Source organism: Cebus imitator, unplaced genomic scaffold (genome assembly GCF_001604975.1).
Source record: "Cebus imitator isolate Cc_AM_T3 unplaced genomic scaffold, Cebus_imitator-1.0 Scaffold1, whole genome shotgun sequence".
In the NCBI taxonomy this organism is placed as follows: domain Eukaryota; kingdom Metazoa; phylum Chordata; class Mammalia; order Primates; family Cebidae; genus Cebus; species Cebus imitator.
The window spans coordinates 17,883,640-17,902,262 of NW_016107316.1; the positions used below are offsets into that span (position 1 = coordinate 17,883,640).

The window sequence follows — 18,623 nt, forward strand, 5'->3', positions numbered from 1 at the left end:
ATGCCACTGTTGATATGACAGGAAGTGGAACTCAGGCAGTAATATTCACTCGCCCACAGCCCACCTCCTGCTGTGAGGCCCAGTTTCTAACAGGCTCTGGCCTGGGGACTGGGGAACCCTGTCCTAAGGGGCTACAAACTTGGACAGCATGTGACTATACTGAATACTGTAGGCAACTGTGACACAGTGATAAACATTTCTATATCTAAATACAGAAAAGATATAGTAAAAATGCAGTGTTACAGTCTTATAGGACCATTGTTGTATATGCAATTGGTCACTGAAACGTTATATGGCAAATGACCGTATGTGTGAAAGTGTCTGGCACAGAGTCCAGCATGTGAAAAGCATGCTCGATAAATGTTTTCTTTTCCCTTCCTTTTTTCCTATATGTTCTGATTTGGTAAGCATCTCTTCTCTCAAATCTTCTATTATTTACCATCTTTACCACTCACAAAGCACTTACATTATACTTTGCGTGTCTCAACCAGACTTAAGTAGCATAAGAGCACAGATCACACTTCTGAATCTTTGCCCTGCAAACTTGAACCAGATTTTTAAGACTGAAAAGGATGTTAGAGATGCAGTTCCAATGAAAACATCACACCTTCATTTACCTGCTCTGTGTCATGTGGATTAGGGATTAGAATCTATCTAGAAGTTTGATAACTAAAAACAAAGCTGGCTAGGTGCAGTGGCTCACGCCTGTAATCCCAGCACTTTGGAAGATCGAAGTGGGTGGATCGCCTGAGGATAGGAGTTTGAGGCCAGCCTGGCCAACATGGTGAAACCCTATCTCTACTAAAGATACAAAAATTAGCTGGGCATGGTGACATGCACCTGTAATCCCAGCTACTGGAGTGGCTGAGGCAGGAAAACCAAAGCTGATTGTCCTCCAGGAACTTTTTTTCAGGCAAAGCAGTAGCCTAAGGATTTACAGCTGATGAATGCCACCAATGAGCTGGACAGTGTCTCCATGACTTTGGAGTATCTATACCTCAAGTCCTCCTCCCAGGCAGGATCCACTGATGGCAGCCACAACAGGCTTTGTCGACTTTTCAAGTTTCTCAAATGTTCTCTGTGCTTCTTGTGAGATCTGTGTTACTTCTTGAGGGGTCTTGCAAGCGGCTAACATGCTGCATTATCCACAAAGGTAGAGAACAGAGAAAGAGATAAAACTATAACCTATTTGGTTCAATACTTACTATATACTTATCCCATTATACATCAATATTTGGTAATTAATCTTCAAATACTCAGAAGGTTAAGAATGATTTTGCTTCAAATAGCACAATATCAGCAACATCATCTCTCTATAAGGAGTATTAAATTTCTGGATCCAGAAAACATAAATGTGTTGCATAATTTATTTTTACTTCTGTAACAAATCATTAAATCACAAAGCTTGGTACATGAGAAAATCATCTTTGGTAAATAATTTCACGATCAGATTAAACATTTCTCTATCAGGCAGTTAGGTTAAACAGCAATAAAAATGACAGCAAAAGAAAAGCTTCTCTAAACCCAAGTGGTTTAGAGAAATCTAAAACCTTTTAATAAATCCTCCTAATGATTAAAAATGATCAGGTAGGCTGGGCATGATGGCTCACACCTGTAATCCCAGCACTTTGGGAGGCCAAGGGAGGTGGATCTCTTGAGGTCAGGGTTTCAAGACCAGCCTGGTCAACATGGTGAAACCCTGTCTCTACTAAAAATACAAAAATTAGCCAGGCATGTTGGTGCACACCTGTAGTCCCAGCTACTCTGGAGGCTGAGACAGGAGAATCACTGGAACCCAGGAGGTAGAAGTTGCAATGAGCCAAGATTGCACCACTGCACTCCAGCCTGGCTGGCAGAGCAAGACTCTGTTTCAAAAATAAATAAGTAAATAAAAATGATCAGGTGCAATGATGTTTTACTCAATGTCCTTTAATTTCAGTTTGTTTCATTTCCTACTTTGTGAACACATTTAGATATGGATTTTGTACTTTTGACCAAGGATAACTAGTATTTTCTGTCATTTTATACACTGAGAGTTGCTCAGCTGGCCTCATGGAAGCTACATGTATTTTCCTCTGGATATAGGTAGCTACTGCCAGGTACATCGGTGTCTCGTTAGACTTTGTAAATATTCTGTTTATGTTTATTTTTTAGAAGATGCAAAATTATCAAGTGGTTTTTCTTCTAGCTGAATTATTTGTGCCTAACAAGACACTGACTACTATACATAAATAATTACACTTCGAGTACAAATTCCTAAATCTACAATGCTGGTTATCACTGTCTAAAATACAAAGTATATAAAAATACCCATATTTTAACGGAATTGACAACTTACCATTTTAACCTATTAAATTAACACTAAAATAGCTTTTCTCCTTCTTATACATGTGTAAGCAATTGCAAATTAAGTTAATATAAGCATGCATTCCACCATTTAGAAAAGGGAAAGAAAATACTAGCTGCATCTGTAAAGTTTCCTCCAACAATCTCAAGTCCTACCACCCACTTCATTTCCCTGAAGCGGCCATCTTCATGTTTGTAGTGTCTCCTTCCAGACCAACTATGCTTGTGTCCATTAATGGTATCAAGAATTATTCCAGGTTTGGTTTTCAAACATTTATAGAAACGTTCTGCAATTTGCTTTTATTTTACCTTAACCTTATTTTTGAGTTCTAACATCATATTGTGGATCTAGTTAATTCCTTTTACCTGTTTTGTAGTATTCTATTGTGTGAATAGTTCACGTTTTACTTAACCATTTTCCTATTGACTGACATTTGGTTTTAAATTCTTCATTACAGGTATTGATCGACTTACAACCTATGCAACTTACAACCATTCGACTTTACGACCACAATTGCTAGCCACAACTGCTCTGCGTCTGGCAGCGCAAACGTTGCCCAGCTGGGCGTACAACAGTGTGGACCAGCTTCCGGCAGCACTACCATCTCTATGTGCATATAGCCTACTCAACTTACGACCAAATCGTGTTACGACCAGTCTGTCGGAGCCAATCGTGGTCGTAAGTCAAGCACTAGCTATATTTTAAACTATACAAAGCCAAACATCCTTGTACACTGGTTATTATAAACAAGGGGTGAGATTTCTCTAGATCATATGATGTGTGTGTGTGTGTGTATGTGTGTGTGTATATATATGTATATATGTACATATACGTGTATCTTTTTATTAGACAGAGTCTCGCCCTGTCACCCTGGATGGAGTGCAGTGGTGCGATCTCAGCTCACTGAAACCTCCGTCTCCCAAGGGATTCTTGTGCCGCAGCCTCCTGAGTAGTTGGGATTACAGGCATGTGCCACCACACCTAATTTTTGTATTTTTAGTAGAGATGGGGTTTCACCATGTTGGCCACGCTGATTTCGAGCTCTTGGTCTAATGTGATCCGCTTGCCTCGGTCTCCCAAAGTGCTGGGATTACAGGCACGAGCCACCACACCAAGTCTGATATGTATATTTTCAATTTTACTGAATGCTGCCATGTTGCTCTCCAAGGTTGCTCTAACAACTGGCATTCCTACTAGTAACATATTAACTTTCTCATTTTCCCCAAGTTCTGGCTAACACATGATATTTTCACACTTCTAAATGTTTCCTGGTCTCATGAGTAAAAAATGGCATTTCATTGTTAGCTTCCCTCAGAAACTACTTTCAGCTTCTTTAAGGGAAGGCAATTATTTAGTCTTCCGTGGTTGAAGCAATAAGCCCTTCTATTTTCTCAACTTTATTATACTCATAAAATAAGTTTAAAAACTTTCAGAGAATTTACTTCTAACTTCTTTTTTTTTTTTCTTTTAGAGACAAGGTCTTGCTATGTTGCCAAGTGGGCTTGAACTCTTGGGCGCAAGCGATTCTCCCACCTCAGCATCCTAAGGAGTTGATACTACAGGCCTGTGTCACTGTGCTCAGCATTTCTACTTTCTTTTACAAGGAGAAATTATTAGGCCTAAGAAACACACCAAGGTAGAAACCAAGATAAAAGATGACTTCAAGTTTTCTAAAACTTACTTGATATCAGCACCTGCAATAAAGCAGCCTGGCTTTGATGAGATAAGGACGGCACTTCTGATTTGATCGCTAGCCCAGATTTCATTCATAACTTCTATGAACTCTGAATGCAGCTCTTTATTCAGTGTATTTACCTGCCAAAGAGAAATATATATAGCTAAGGGTTTAAATTTGAAGTATCGGATGTACAGATCACCATCAAAAGCTATTTTGATTATAAGAAATGTATGTATCCAGCAGAAATATACTGTTAGAAGAAAATAAGAAATAACATCCTCCCAGCAAGTCAGCAGCTTTCTATTCAGGCAGCTTTGGCCCACTATAAGCACTCCTTCCTTTAAAAATAGGTCTCCTCAAGGGAGGAACTCAGTGTCATCCTCAGAGTTTAAATCATATGTAGGCTATAAACAAATAGGTCTACAAACATTTATTGGCATGGAAAAAAATCTGTATAATGTTAAGAAAAAAATGAAATAAAAATAAAATATATAGGCCAGGCATGGTGGCTCATCCCATTATAATCCCTGCACTTTGGGAGGCCAACGTGGGCGGATCACTTGAGCTCAGGAGTTCGAGACCAGCCTAGGCAACATAATGGAACCCTGTCTCTACAAAATACAAAATTAGCTGGGCCTGGTGGAACACGGCTATAGTCCCAGCTACTCAGGAGACTTAGGTGGGAGGATCACCTGAGCCTGAGAAGGCTGAGGCTGCTTATGAGCTGTGATTGTGCCACTGCATTCCAGCCTAGGTAACATAATGAAACCCTATGTTCCAAAAACAAAGAAACAAAAAAACCATACAGTATGATCTTAGCTTTGCAAATATTATTCGTTGACACTGAATTAAATGTGGTTATCCCATGGAAGATACCAAGAAAAACAATGTGATTATCTTTGGGTTTGAATTATGAATGATTAGTATTTTCTTCTTTATTTATTTTTTTGAGACAGAGTTTCACTCTTGTTGCCCAGGCTGGAGTGCAATGGCACAATCTCGGCTCATTGCAACCTCCGCCTCCCGGGTTCAAGCAATTCTCTTGCCTCAGCCTGCCAACAAGCTGGGATTACAGGCATGTGCCACCATGCCTGGCTAATTCTGTATTTTTAGTAGAGACAGGGTTTCTCCATGTTGGCCAGGCTGGTCTCGAACTCCTGACCTCAGGTGATCCGCCCACCTCGGCCTCCCAAAGTGCTGGGATTACAGGTGTGAGCCACCGCACCCGGCCAGTTTTTGTTGTTTTTTTTTTTTTTTTTTAAGAAAGACAGGGTCTTGCTCTCTCCCAGGCTACAGTGCAGTAGTGCAATCATATCTGACTGTAACCTTGAACTCCTAGGTTCAAGCGATCTTTCCACCTCAGCCTCCAGAGTAGCTAGCACTACAGGTGAACATCACCATACCCAACTATTTTTTATTTTTTATAGAGACAGGTCTTGCTATGTTGCACAGAGTGGTCTCAAACTCCTGGGCTAAAGCGATCCTCCTGCCTCAGCCATCCAGTGTTGGGATTATAACACTGTGGCTCATACTCCCAAAGTGCTGGGATTACAGGTGTGAGCCACTGCACCCTGCCCTAAGTCTTATAAATAAAGCTTGCTAATCCTTGATGTTTATCTGGGCCCTGAGGTCAACAAGAAGAATTCTTACACAAGAACCTCTGATTAGAAAACTGGCTTCCTTGGGCAATCTGTCAAACTTCCATATAACTATCAAAACTGCAAATTTATATAAGATAACTGCCAAGTTGGTGAATATGGAGAAATATCTTTCCCATTCAGGACTAGATTCATAATGTGGTTAGTAGAAATAAACTGCAAATTAAATGAGATACCTTTGAATTGGGAGAGTTAATTCGAATAACTGCCACATCCCCTTTGACTCCATAGTTGATATGGGTTCTGGCTAAAAAGAAAATAAAAGTTTATTTGTAAACATATTTATTGCAACATAAATCCAAAAAGCAACATAAGCAATACATATCAACAAGAAATTAAACTTACTCAGCAAAGCAGAAGACTCTGTAAAATTGCGACATATATAACCTATAAGAAAAAGATATTTCAAAATGAATTTGCAAAACAATTTCTGTAGTACTTTTTATATATAACAAAGCTGTAATTTACAATAACAACAACAAAAACCCCATATCAGTACAATGTATTCTAAGCCATTACTGTGAATACTGCCAAATTTTTTCCATTTTCCATTTCAATTATTAGGTCAGATGATTATTCAGATACTAAAAGAGGAAGACTGCCCCTCCCCAAATCTACATCCCCAGAATCTGTGAATATGTTAGGTTACATGGCAAAGGGCAGGGTTAAGGTTGCTAATCAGTTGGCCTTAATAAAGAAAGTTTATTCAGGTGGGCCCAGTGTAATCACAAAAGGGAAGAAGGAGGCAAAGAGAACCAGAGAGGTAGCAATATGAGAATGACTTGGCCCCATGTGGAAGCAGGCAATGAGTCAAAGAATGCAGGCAGCTTCCAGAAGCTGGAAAACGTAAGGTAATGGATTTTCCCCTAAAGCATCCTGAATGAACATAGCCCTGCCATTACCTTTGATTTTACCCAAGTGAGACCCATTTCAGACTTCTGACTTTCATAACTGTAATATACTTTTATCGTTTTAGACACTATGTATTTCTTGCATTGGAACCAAATTAAAAAAAGAAAAAAGTCTAGACACTATGCGGTAATCTGTTACAGCAGCAATAGGAAACTAATACACTAAGCAATAAGTAACCTACAAAGCAACCTATAATGTCAGTTCCAAATGTATTCCAAATATATCCCCCAACTTTTCCAGGCATGTCCTCTTTCATTTTTTTGGAGAGATGGACTTTGCAGTGTTATCAAAAGTAAAATCAAGCAGCAACAGTAGCTACCATAAGTGAAATAGTTCATGTCATACTTTGCTATTGTAAGCGTTTCTAACTGAAAAGATCTACATTGAATGCCACAAGAATACTCTTACTCCTTGGATAATAAAGACCAGCTACTCTCCTCTCTCTTTCCTAATCAGTTCACTAGTTTAGGCTCTCCAGCATGATGATGAGATGATGATGACCATGAGATGATGACGACGATGAGATGATGATGACGATGAGATGATCTTTTGAGCACAAACCACCACGAGAGAAACTCCAGTGGAAGGTCTTTCAATCTGGACTCTAGACAGAAGGTAAGGAACACTGGAGAATTCTAGGCAAATATTCCAACTTTGTTTCAGGCATGACTCTACCACTATTCCACCATTAAAGGCTTACCTTGGTCCTGCTCTCATCCAAACATCTTGCTCTAGGTGACAATCAAGCTGTTATAGAGGCAGCCCAGGATCAACATCCCTTAATTACAACTTTCAGTCTTCAAAACACCCTGCTTTTTCTTCCCTTGTCTTTCAGTCATGGTTCACCTCAAACATTTCTCCTATGCACCTCTTTAACTCCTTACTCCTTCTCCCTGCCCACATCTTCCAAATTTTGCCCAGTTATCTTAGGAAAAAGGTTTCTCTTTCTTTGGTTCTAAAAACAAAAACAAACCATCCCTTAACTGATTAACAGCAGTACACATGGAAACACTTGCATTGAGGAAAAGGCATAAGTCTTACAATAACAGCAAATAAAGAACTGGTGCTTTAACAAAATCCAGAGGTTCCTTCACGCATCTCCTCTAATTACACTACCTTTTCCGAGGTATTAGTAATTTAATTCTTAATTATTTGTACTAAAACCTTTTTGTTTGTAATTTTCATAGAAATATACAACATTTGGTCTACATTAGTGACTAGGCTTTGGAATCCGCAAATATAATTTAGGAGCGGGGGGAGTGCCTGCCTGATTTAGGAGTGCTATTAAAAAAAAAAAACGTTAAAATTCTTGGCCAGGTGCAGTAGCTCACGCCTGTAATCCCAGCACTTTTGGAGGCTGAGGCGGGTGGATCACCTGAAGTCAGAAGTTCAAGACCAACTGGAACATGGCAAAAACCTCATCTCTATTGAAAATACAAAAATTAGCTGGGTGTGGTGGCACACGCCTGTAATCCCAGCATCTCAGGAGGCTGAGGTGGGAGGACTGCTTGAACCAGGGAGGTTACAATGAGCCGAGATCACGCCACTGCACTCCAGCCTGGGAGAGAGAAAAAAAATGTTAAAATTCTTTGCCGAGCATGGTGGCTCATGCCTGTAATCCCAGTGCTTTGGGAGACTGAGGTGGTGGATTGCCTGAGGTCAGAAGTTCGAAGCCAGCCTGACCAACATGGTAAAACCCTGTCTCTACTAAAAATACAAAAATTAGCCAGGCATGCTGGCAGGCGCCTGTAATCCCAGCTACTGAGGAGGTTGAGGCAGGAGAATCACTTGAACCCAGGAGTTGGAGGTTGCAGTAAGTGGAGATCATGCCACTGCACTCCAGCCTGGGTGACACAGTGAGACTTTGTTTAAAAAAAAAAAAAAAAAAAAAAGTTGGCCGGGCCCGGTGGCTCACGCCTATAATCCCAGCACTTTGGGAGGCTGAGATGGGTGGATCATGAAACTCCATCTCTACTAAAAATACAAAAAATTAGCCAGGTATGGTGGTGGGCACCTGTGATCCCAGCTACTTGGGAGGCTAAGGCAGAGAATTGCCTGAACCCAGGAGGTGGAGGTTGCAGTGAGCTGAGATTTCACCACTACACTCCTGCCTGGTGACAGAGTGAGAACCCATCTCAAAAAAAAAAAAAAAAAAAAAAAAAAAAAAAAAAAAAAAAAATATATATATATATATATGTCCAACTGGACTAGGATTCCCACAGCAGTATTGAGAAGTGAGTCTAGAAATATGCTGGCCATCAGAATCAACTGGGGAGGTTCAGTTGATTCCGGTGGGAAGGGAAGCAGGGGATAGGTAAGATACTCAAAATTCCTGGGTCCCAATCTAGGACCAATAGAATATCAGACTTTTAGGAAGTTGGGCTTCAGAATCTTTAAAAAGGTGGGCTGGGCACGGTGGCTCAAGCCTGTAATCCCAGCACTTTGGGAGGCCAAGGCGGGCGGATCACAAGGTCAGGAGATCGAGACCATCCTGGCCAACATGGTGAAACCCCGTGTCTACTAAAAATACAAAAAAATTAGCTGGGCATGGTGGTGTGTGACTGTAGTCCCAGCTACTCGGGAGGCTGAGGCAGGAAAATTGCTTGAACCCAGGAGGCAGAGGTTGCAATGAGCCGAGATTATGCCACTGCACTCCAGCCTGGTGCCTGGCAACAGGATGAGACTCTGTCTCAAAAAAAAAAAAAGGTGACGCTGAAGTATACAGCAAACAAATGGGCACATAGGAAGTACTGACTGGAGAACCTAATGACGATGGAGTGGAATAGGAGAGGACCATCAGTAGGTAGGCAAGTCTCTTGCTTCCTCCATCTTTTCTCTTTATCCCCCAGTTCTTTATGGGAAGGAAAGAAAAGGCACAAAAAATAGCAGCTTTATACTGGTTGGAAAGGCAAAATGACAGATTAAAAAAAGAAAAGAAAGAAAACTGTGATTAGTGCACAGTGGCTCACACCTGTAATCCCAGCACTTTGGGAGGCCGAGGCAGGCAGATCACCTGAGGTCAGGAGTTCGAGACCAGCCTGGCCAACATGGTGAAACCTCACCTCTACTAAAAATACAAAAATTAGCTGGGTGTGGTGGCATGTGCCTGTAGTCCCAGCTACTCGGGAGGCTGAGGCAGGAAAATCACTTGAACCCAGGAGGTGGAGGTTGCAGTGAGCAAGGCTGGGCCATTGCACTCCAGCCTGGGCAACAGAGTGAGACTCCATCTCAACAAAAAAAAACAAAAGAAGAAAAAGAAAACCATGGGTTAGCACCAGAAGCAGAATGGGGTGATTTCAGGTTATGCCTGCATTTCTTCTTTAAGCAATCCAAGCCGGCCCTCTTAGTGGCCATCTGGTTTATTTACTAGCTGTGTGACCCTGCTCAACCATCACGTTTATTTACTAGCTGTGTGATCGTGCTCAACCATCACGTTTATTTACTAGCTGTGTGACCGTGCTCAACCATCAGGTTTATTTAGTAGCTGTGTGACCGTGAGGCAAGTCTCTTACAAGTGAACTTCAGTGTTTGAAGATGGGAGAAGCCAGCCATCTCCTCAATCCCCAGTGCCTCTATTTCACTAATAGTATGTTTCCTTCTTTGCTTTTCCATCATTTGAAATCTGTGTCATCTGTATTTACTACTCTTCCTTCTTTATATTTGCACCATGACACCAATCTTTTCCACAAAACCTCATCTTTGGATTCTGTCTACAGTGATCTTTCCTTTCCCTGCCTGCATTTGTATTTTATTATTTACTGTTTTGTCTTTTAACTTAGCTGCATCTGTAGCAGGTGTTTCGCCAACCACATTGTAATCTCTAACATATGCTGACATTCATTCAACAAAAATATATATCATGACCTCCAGGTGCCATTCACTGTTCTAGGCATCTGGAGTACAGCAAGGCACTTGGGGTGAACAAAAAAGACAAAAATCCCTGTCTTGGTGGAGCTTACATTCCAGGTCAGCAGGCAATATGATACCTGGGAAGAATCAGTTCCTACTCAGTGAAGATAAAAATGAAAAGCGAAAATAGGCCTGGCATAAAAAAAGTTTTCCTGCAAAGTAGAAATTCGAGTGGGAAGGGAGGCAGGGGATAGATAATTCTAGCTAGAACAGGGATTAGAGTGGGAATGAACTGATTGGGAATGCAGGTTGGGAGGGAAAAATCAAGAAACACAAATATGTTGGAAAATAAGCACCTAAGCAAAAAAAGGAAACAGAGTGCGCATGAGTTGCAATGTTTCAAAATTTTTTTTTCCTTTGGACAAGGTGTCCCTATGTTGCCCAGGCTGGTCTTGAACTTCTAGGCTCAAGTAATCTTTTGGAATAGCTGGGATTACAGGCATGTGCCACCGTGCCCCACTGGGTTGCAGTTTTAAAGATCAACTATTTGAGATGACAAGTTAGTGGTCATTAGCCAACAGTTTCAACCATTTTAACTCCTATCCACTAACCTACCTATGCTCCCCACACTCATATACAAAACCTCTCCAAAATCAAGACAAAAAACAAATAGAAAATCAGTGCATACACAAACGCACACAGAAAATAATTCCAAACCACAGTCAACTAAATCAAGTCAGAGTACAAGGTAGCTTTGCTTTTGGAGTCTGGCCTTATTCACTACCTAACCGCAGAGCTTCCCCTATGGCAGCTGCGTGACCTTTAGCCTACATCTACTGTGCCAACAAAGTAGAGAGTAACCTTTGCCCTACTTTTTTTTTTTTGGAGCTGGAGTTTAGCTCTTGTTACCCAGGCTGGAGTGCAATGGTGTGATCTCGGCTCATCACAACCTCCGCCTCCTGGGTTCAAGCAATTCTCCTGCCTCAGACTCTCAAGTAGCTGGGACTACAGGCGCATGCCACCACACCCAGCTAATTTTTGTATTTTTAGTAGAGACAGGGTTTCACCATGTTGACCAGGATGGTCTCAATCTCTTGACCTCGTGATCCACCCGCTTCGGCCTCCCAAAGTGCTGGGATTATAGGCGTCAGCCACTGCGCCCGGCCTTGTCCTACTTTTTAATTATCTTTGTAATGTAACTCAAGAATACCTACAAAACTTCCTAAGACTAGTCAGCAGAGAAAGCTGGAACTATGCTAAAACAAAGTTCAAATTTGAAAACATTACTTTGATTGTAACAATCAACAGCTTTTCTCAAGATTCAATGCTGGGAGAAGGGATGGGATTAAGGAAGTGAGAATCAAATTTAAAAATACACCATCTATGGCTGGGCGAGGTGGATCACGCCTGCAATCCCAGTTCTTTGGGAGGCTGAGGCGGGTGGAACACCTGAGGAGTTTGAGACCAGCTTGGACAACATGGTGAAACCCCATCTCTACTAAAAATACAATAAATAAATAAATAAAAATAACTGAGCATGGTGGCAGGTGCCTGTAATCCCAGCTTCTCAGGAGGCTGAGACAGAAGAATCGCTTGAACCTGGGAGGCAGAGGTTGCAGTGAGCCAAGATTGCACCACTGTACTCTAGGCTGGGTGACACAGTGAGATTCCATCTCAAAAAAAAACACCATCTATTAAGATATTTGCCTCTAAATTTATCTCCTGTGAAACTATTTTACTACTTACATAATTAGGAATTTAGATTTAGGAGTGGGAATTAGACAACATATTTTGGTCAAGAAGTGATTTTCATTTGATATTCACATTCAGAATTATAGCACTTGTAGAGAAGGAATGCTTTAAAATTTCAAGAATTACAAGTCTCTCTCAAGAGATTTTTTTTTTTTTTTTTTGAGAGATAGGGTCTCACTCTGTCACCCAGGCATGATCTTGGCTCGCTGAACTCTCCCGGGTTCCAGTGATTCTCTCACTTCAGCTTCCCAAGTAGTTTGGATTACAGGCATGCGTCACCACACCCGGCTAATTTTTGTATTTTTTGGTAGAGATGGGGTTTCATTCACCATCTTGGCCCAGCTGGTCTCAAACTCCTGATCTCAATTGATCTGCACACCTCAGCCTCTGAGATTATAGGCACAAGCCTATAGATTATAGGCACAAGCCACCGAGCCTGGCCCGGTTTCAAGAGAATTTTATCATCTACCAGCAAAAGTCATAATCTCATTAAATGTTTGGCAAAGCCTTGCACAGACTTTTAGGGTGAGGGATCTATTGAGTCTAAATGGTAATATAAGTGTGCAAGTCATTTTAAATTCATTTTCCAGACTTTTTTCAAAATTTATAAATTGCTATTAAGGGACCAGTAATGAGTGACACTTTCTTTCTTACTGGTGAAAACACAATGCAAAATATATATTTATGTGTCTATATATTTCTATACAGAAAACAGAAAAATTAGGTTAGTAGCTTTTTATTACATATATAAAATATAAATTTACTTTTAAAATTCTCAGGTATATACAATTGAATTTCTTCCAGGCTGGAGTTAATAATATTTACTGAGTGCTTACTCCACGAAAAACTGCTTTATATCTAAAATAACTCCTTCCATCTCACAAGGTGGTGGTTATTTTTCCCCATTTTACAAAAGAGAAAACAAACACGGAAATTAATTACCCAAGGTCACCAGAGGGTAAAAGGCAGAGCCAGGTCCAAACCCAGAAGTCAGACTTCAAACAACGTTTTTAATTGCTCTGCCATGCTACTTCTCATGCAAAGGATCGTCTCAATCATTCATTTTGCAGATGAGGAAAATAAAGCCCATTTAGTTTAAGGCATTTGTCCAAAGTCACACAGCTAGTTAATGACTAGAAACCACATGTCCTGGTTACCACTTCCGAGTGACACCAGCTGCCAATCCATAAGAAATGCTTTCAAACCAATGCTGGGGTAAGATAAAAATTATACATGTGACTTTTCAAAAGTGTTGTGAAAATAGGGGAAAAAAACACCAAACCTGTAAGGAAACATAACCCAAGGCTAACAGTAGGTAAGCATATGAGTAGTAAGACACGGGTGATTCGTTTTTTTTTAAATCCCTTTCGTCAATCCTGACAGCATTTCAATGTTCTAAAAGGTGCTTATGTTATAAGTGGCAAATACATGCGACAGTTTTGTGGAGACTAAAAACAGCAGTTGAAAAAAGACAGCAGAAAAATATTCAATCATTCAATTAATGCCCTTGCAGTAAAGGGATTTCAGCTACGTGTCTAAAAAAAGCATACTACTCCAGCGGTTTCGGAGGAGGAGAGAGAGGTAATTCATATTATAAATTAAAAGTTAAAATTCCTAATTAAGTAACTTATTAAGCACAAAAACGTTGTTCACAGTTGACTTTATAGATTTGGGATGGAAGGAAAATGCCAGGTTTCTTGTAACCACCCACTTTAACCCTTTCACTGCCAGTTTGAAAAGGAAAAGCACTAGCTAATACAGGCTGTCTGGGAATCATCAGAAACAAGATTATAAATCGCTCTCAAAACGATCTAACATTTTATTCCTTAAGATAGACGTATTAGTGTATTTTTAAAGTGTGTCTTCCAGTGAGTTGCAGAACCTCCCGTTGAAATTCAAAAATACTATATGTTCACACTGGGATTACTGAAACTGCAAGAGTTGAGCTCCCTACTTGAATGTGGCAGTAAGCACAAAAATGGTTTTGAGGGAACCAAGCCAGGGAGGGGGAGTGATTTGCAAGGCTGATTAATTCCACCCAAGAAGCTTTTAAGATAGCTCTTGTTGCGGGTAAGGTGCTGTGGAGCCACAAAGATGCGACAGAATGGATCCCGATTCTCCTGGATCTTCGGATCAAGAAAACAAGAGGGGCGTGAGCCCAGAAGTGCGACGCAGGAGACCCGCGGAAAGGTGACAGACCGAGTGGCACTAGACTCAGAAAGTTTGGGAGTTAGGGAGTCTGAAATCGCCGCAGGAGTAGTGAGAGAGGAAGTGACAGTCCCTTCACAAGGACACAGGAAACGGGGATCCAGGGCAGTATTCACCCCTGAGGGCTGGGTCCCGGGGCAGGGGCCGGCGGCAGCGAAAGGGAGACGCGGCTCCGGGGCCACCCCAGTCCCTGCAGGAGTTCTGCCCGGAGGTCTGGGATGCCCTAGGCCAGGCCTCACCTCGGGAGCGGAGGATCCTGAAGGCAGAGAAGCGGCCGAGGATGCCAATCGCCCGGCAGGCCACCATGTTGAGCTGAAGAGGACAGCAACTGAGGGCGCTTCAGCGTGTGCGGCGGGGCGGGGGACTTTTCCTGGGGTAGCCGGGGCGTCCAGGCGTCCACCGTGCTGCCTGACTAAAACCCAGACGCCGAGTGATCGCTGGCCCCTTAGCCCTGCCCTCGCTTCTGGCTAACGGGATGGAAAGGTCGCTTTCTCCGGGGGAGGACGGGACCCTAGAGAGGAGGGGGCAGAGTGTCAGGTTTTCCAGTCAGGCGGCCGGAAGGCAGCCCGCGAGGCCAGCTGTACCCGCTGGCTGGATGAGGGGTCCTTTCTGGGCAGGACCCGCCCTTTGGTCCCTCAGAGCCTAGGCACTTGGATCTGAACCTTGCTCAGGGTAGGAGGTCGCGCGGACGTCAGGTAAGGTGAGATGGCAGGCGCTCAGCCCTCTCGCCATAGGCGAGATTCCACTTCCTTCCCCGCAAGTGTCGCGGGTGCCCCCAGCTGCCTCTCCTCCCTGGGAGAGTCGGAGTTGAGGGAGCGGAAGGAAGCTCCTCGGACAAGGTCGGCAGTGCCAGCTGCAGTTAGGACAGTGACTCAGACTAGCGTTGCAGCTTGAGAGAGTGGTGTCACCTGCGTCCTAATTTATCATCGCAAGTTAACGAAGTCTGCGTGTGTTTGGGTGTGTGTCGGCCTTAATGTAATCCTGGTCTTTGTTAGAGTGTGTGTTTCACCTGCTTCGCCTGTAGCCAAGTTGGCGGCTCTAGAGATGTGGACGGCGGTACGGGTTTGCCCTATTTCTGCTATAAAGAATGAGACTAGGTTAGGTGACCTTTCGGGGCTTGAGTGTGGGAGGAGCGGAGACAATCCTCTCCCCCTCGGTAATCCTGGTAATGCAGTGCCCTGCGGGATTTTCTGGTCTGTATGATTATCTGGTCGTTCACACCTTCACTTACTATAGCTGTGAAGAAACTGTACGAAGCCTAAGAATCAGGAGTGATTTTACCCATGGCCACGTGGTAGAAATAAGACTGGAGCCTAAGTCTACTAACTCCTAGTGAAGAGTTCTTCGTTGCATGCTAGCTGTTTTTGTGCTGGAAAGATGGGCTGGAGTCCTGAATAGAGTGATTAGTTTCAAAAGGAAGTCACATGGAGAGCTCTGGGCACCTTCATACGTTTTTGTTTAATCTTCACCTTCCCTACATTATTATCGTTTGCATTTTCTAGATGAAGTTTGGGAAGCTCAGATTATATACATTTTCTGGTCTGTGACAGAGCTAGACTGAGTCTCACTACTCACCAGACGGACAGCTCTGCAAGACAGGAAACAAGGGGCAGGAAAATTAAGACTGGAATGGGGAGTATAGAAACAAGTAGAGAGGTTTCTGTTTAAAGATCAAGTTACATAGTGAGTGTTCATCATTGTGAGCACTTTATGCAGAAACTGGATGATCTGACCACTTCTGAATAAATTGCAAAACGGATTCTTGATAATCTTATAAAGTTTTTACAGTTCAAACCCTGCCTCTTGCCCATGTAATGCTTTCTTCTTTAACACCTAACTGCATGTTAACACTTACTATTTAGGTCGGAAGTGGTAATTTTTTTGTTGTTAAAGGTCCAGACAGTAAATAGTTCTGTTATATATTGTTTCTTTTGCTTTGTTTACACCTTTTTTTTTTTTTTTGAGACGGAGTTTCACTTTTGTTGCCCAGGCTGGAGTGCAATGACGCGATCTTGGCCCACTGCAACCTCTGCCTCCCGGGTTCAAGCGAATCTCCTGCCTCAGCTTCCCGAGTAGCTGGGATTACAAGCACGCGCCACCACACCGGGCTAATTGTTTGTGTTTTTAGTAGAGACATGTTTTACCATGTTGGTCAGACTGGTCTCAAACTCCTGACCTCAGGTGATCCAGCCACCTTGGCCTCCCAAAGTGCTGGGATTACACACGTGAGCCACCATACCTGGCCTTACAACTCTAAAAATGTGAAAAACTAAAAAAAAAAAAAAGTGAAAAAATATTTTTAGCTAGAGGCCTATGTGTTGTAGCTTGCCTATCTCTGATTTAGATCACTCGTTTGGCTCCAATTCTTTTTTTTTTTCCCTCCCTGTGCTCTCTCCACAAAACTAAATTCCATCAGGCCAAAAATGTTATGTTGCTTTGATCCCTAAACACTTTAGAGGAAAACAGTATGTTGGTATCATCACCCCATTAGTAATAGCAAACACAGGTATACCCCTAACTGTATAGGGCACTGATTTAAGTGTTGTATGCACGTGCGTGCGCATGTGCGTGTGCCTGTATGTGTGTGTGCCTGTATGTGTGTGTGTGTCCTATGTGGTTAAGTAAGTGGCTTAAAGTCATACAGCTTGGTGAATCAGGATTTGGACTTACTCTGGCTTTAGTCGGTTCTCTTAACCGATACAGTGTGTCTTAAAGATGTAATAATGAGCTCTTAGAGCCAACCCATCTTGCTTTTGCTTTCATTACTTGCCTAGAACGTTCTTCCTTTCCCTTGCTCCCAAGTACCTGCAGCTTGATGTATCTTTCCATAGTTCCACACCCTACTGAGGCATACCCCGTGGGATCCTCCCCCCCCTACTCTGGAGTTTCCATGCTTTGAATATTCTTGTCAAAATTTCTATTTTCTGAAGCTTAGCAAATGAAAGAAAGGTCAACTCTGCCATAGGATAATTTGTTTAGTCTCGCTTACCTTTGAAATCTCTATTGTCTTGTTAATCATTGAAAGGATACATATTCCGTGTAATTTTTTATTCAGAAACTACAGAAAAGCCTAAAGAAAATAAAGACATCTATAATTCCACCACCCAGAGATAACTACTTTTAACATTTTGATGTATATTTTTCTGGACATTTTTATGCAATTGTATAATTGTATATATTTATATAAGATATTGATGTACAGTCAGCCCTTGGTATCTGTGAGTTCCACATCCTCAGATTCAATGAACATCCGAGTGAAAATGTAGGCCTACAATGGTTTTATGTGTCCTGAACGTGTAGACTTTTTTCTTATCATTAATCCCTAAACAATACACCTTAACAACTACTTACACAGATTTATATTGCATTAGGTACTAAAAGTAGTCTAGAGATGATTTAAAGTATGCATGAGGATGTGCATAGTTCATGGAAATAAATACTATACCATTTTATATAAGAGACTTGAGCACTCTTGAGGTTTGGTATCTGAGGGCGGTTCTGGAACCAATCCCCTGTGGATACTGAGGGACAAATATATATATAGATTTTAAATAAAAGTGGAATTATGCATAAGTAAAATGCTTATTTTTTTAAATTAAAGAGAACAGAAGAATATTAAAGGCCTGTCTTTATCCCTTCCATATCTAGACTCATAGCTTTATGGACTTTCTTTTCTCCTTCTCTCTTTCTGTCACAAAATGGGTGTTATAGCAGGATTTAGTTACCCATTTCACTATTTTCCAATTATTCTGATCTATTATTCTAATATACATTGTTCTGTAGCTTACATTTAATATATAGTATGGACATTTTTTCCATGTCAGTCTATATACATGTATATAATTTTGTTTCATTTTCTTTTCCACACTGCCAAACAGTATTCCATGGTGTGTTTATATTATAATTTAACTGTTTCCTATTGATTTGCATTAGATTAATTCCAGTTTTCCACAAATATAAACAATGCTACAATGAACACCTTATTTCTTTTTTTTCCCCGAGATGGAGTCTTGCTGTGTCTCCAGGCTGGAATTCAGTACGTGAGCCTGTGGATTACAGGCGTGAGCCACCACACCTGGCCCACCTTGAGTATTTCTATAGGCTAGAGACCTGTATATGCTATACATACATTTTGAGTATTTCTGTAGGTTAGAGATCAATAGAAGGCATTATTGACTCAAAAATTCACTTTTTTTTTTTTTTTTTTTTTTTTTTTTTT

The 18,623-nt window shown here is 41.5% G+C and overlaps 3 protein-coding genes across 4 annotated transcripts in view; 1 reads left to right on the forward strand and 2 right to left on the reverse strand.

Moving 5' to 3' along the window:
* Positions 1-14,907, reverse strand: part of HADHA (hydroxyacyl-CoA dehydrogenase trifunctional multienzyme complex subunit alpha) — a 55,263-nt gene extending 40,356 nt beyond the window's left edge. The window contains exons 1-5 of the mRNA XM_017524423.2: positions 14,644-14,907; positions 6,029-6,070; positions 5,860-5,930; positions 4,029-4,162; positions 998-1,136 (exon numbers count right to left, since the gene is read on the reverse strand). Coding sequence (XP_017379912.1) covers positions 998-1,136; positions 4,029-4,162; positions 5,860-5,930; positions 6,029-6,070; positions 14,644-14,710 — 453 coding nt within the window. The 5' untranslated portion in view covers positions 14,711-14,907. The remainder of the gene's footprint in view (positions 1-997; positions 1,137-4,028; positions 4,163-5,859; positions 5,931-6,028; positions 6,071-14,643) is intronic.
* The window catches only part of LOC108301632, a 480,010-nt gene that overhangs the window by 363,398 nt on the left and 97,989 nt on the right, over positions 1-18,623 (reverse strand). The window lies entirely within an intron of this gene.
* HADHB (hydroxyacyl-CoA dehydrogenase trifunctional multienzyme complex subunit beta) overlaps positions 14,979-18,623 on the forward strand; it is a 45,144-nt gene continuing 41,499 nt past the window's right edge. The window contains exon 1 of one of the 2 annotated variants that reach the window (XM_017524448.2): positions 14,979-15,099. The gene's annotated coding sequence lies outside the window, so the exon portion shown is untranslated. The remainder of the gene's footprint in view (positions 15,100-18,623) is intronic. The other variant, XM_017524443.2, reaches the window with a different exon arrangement.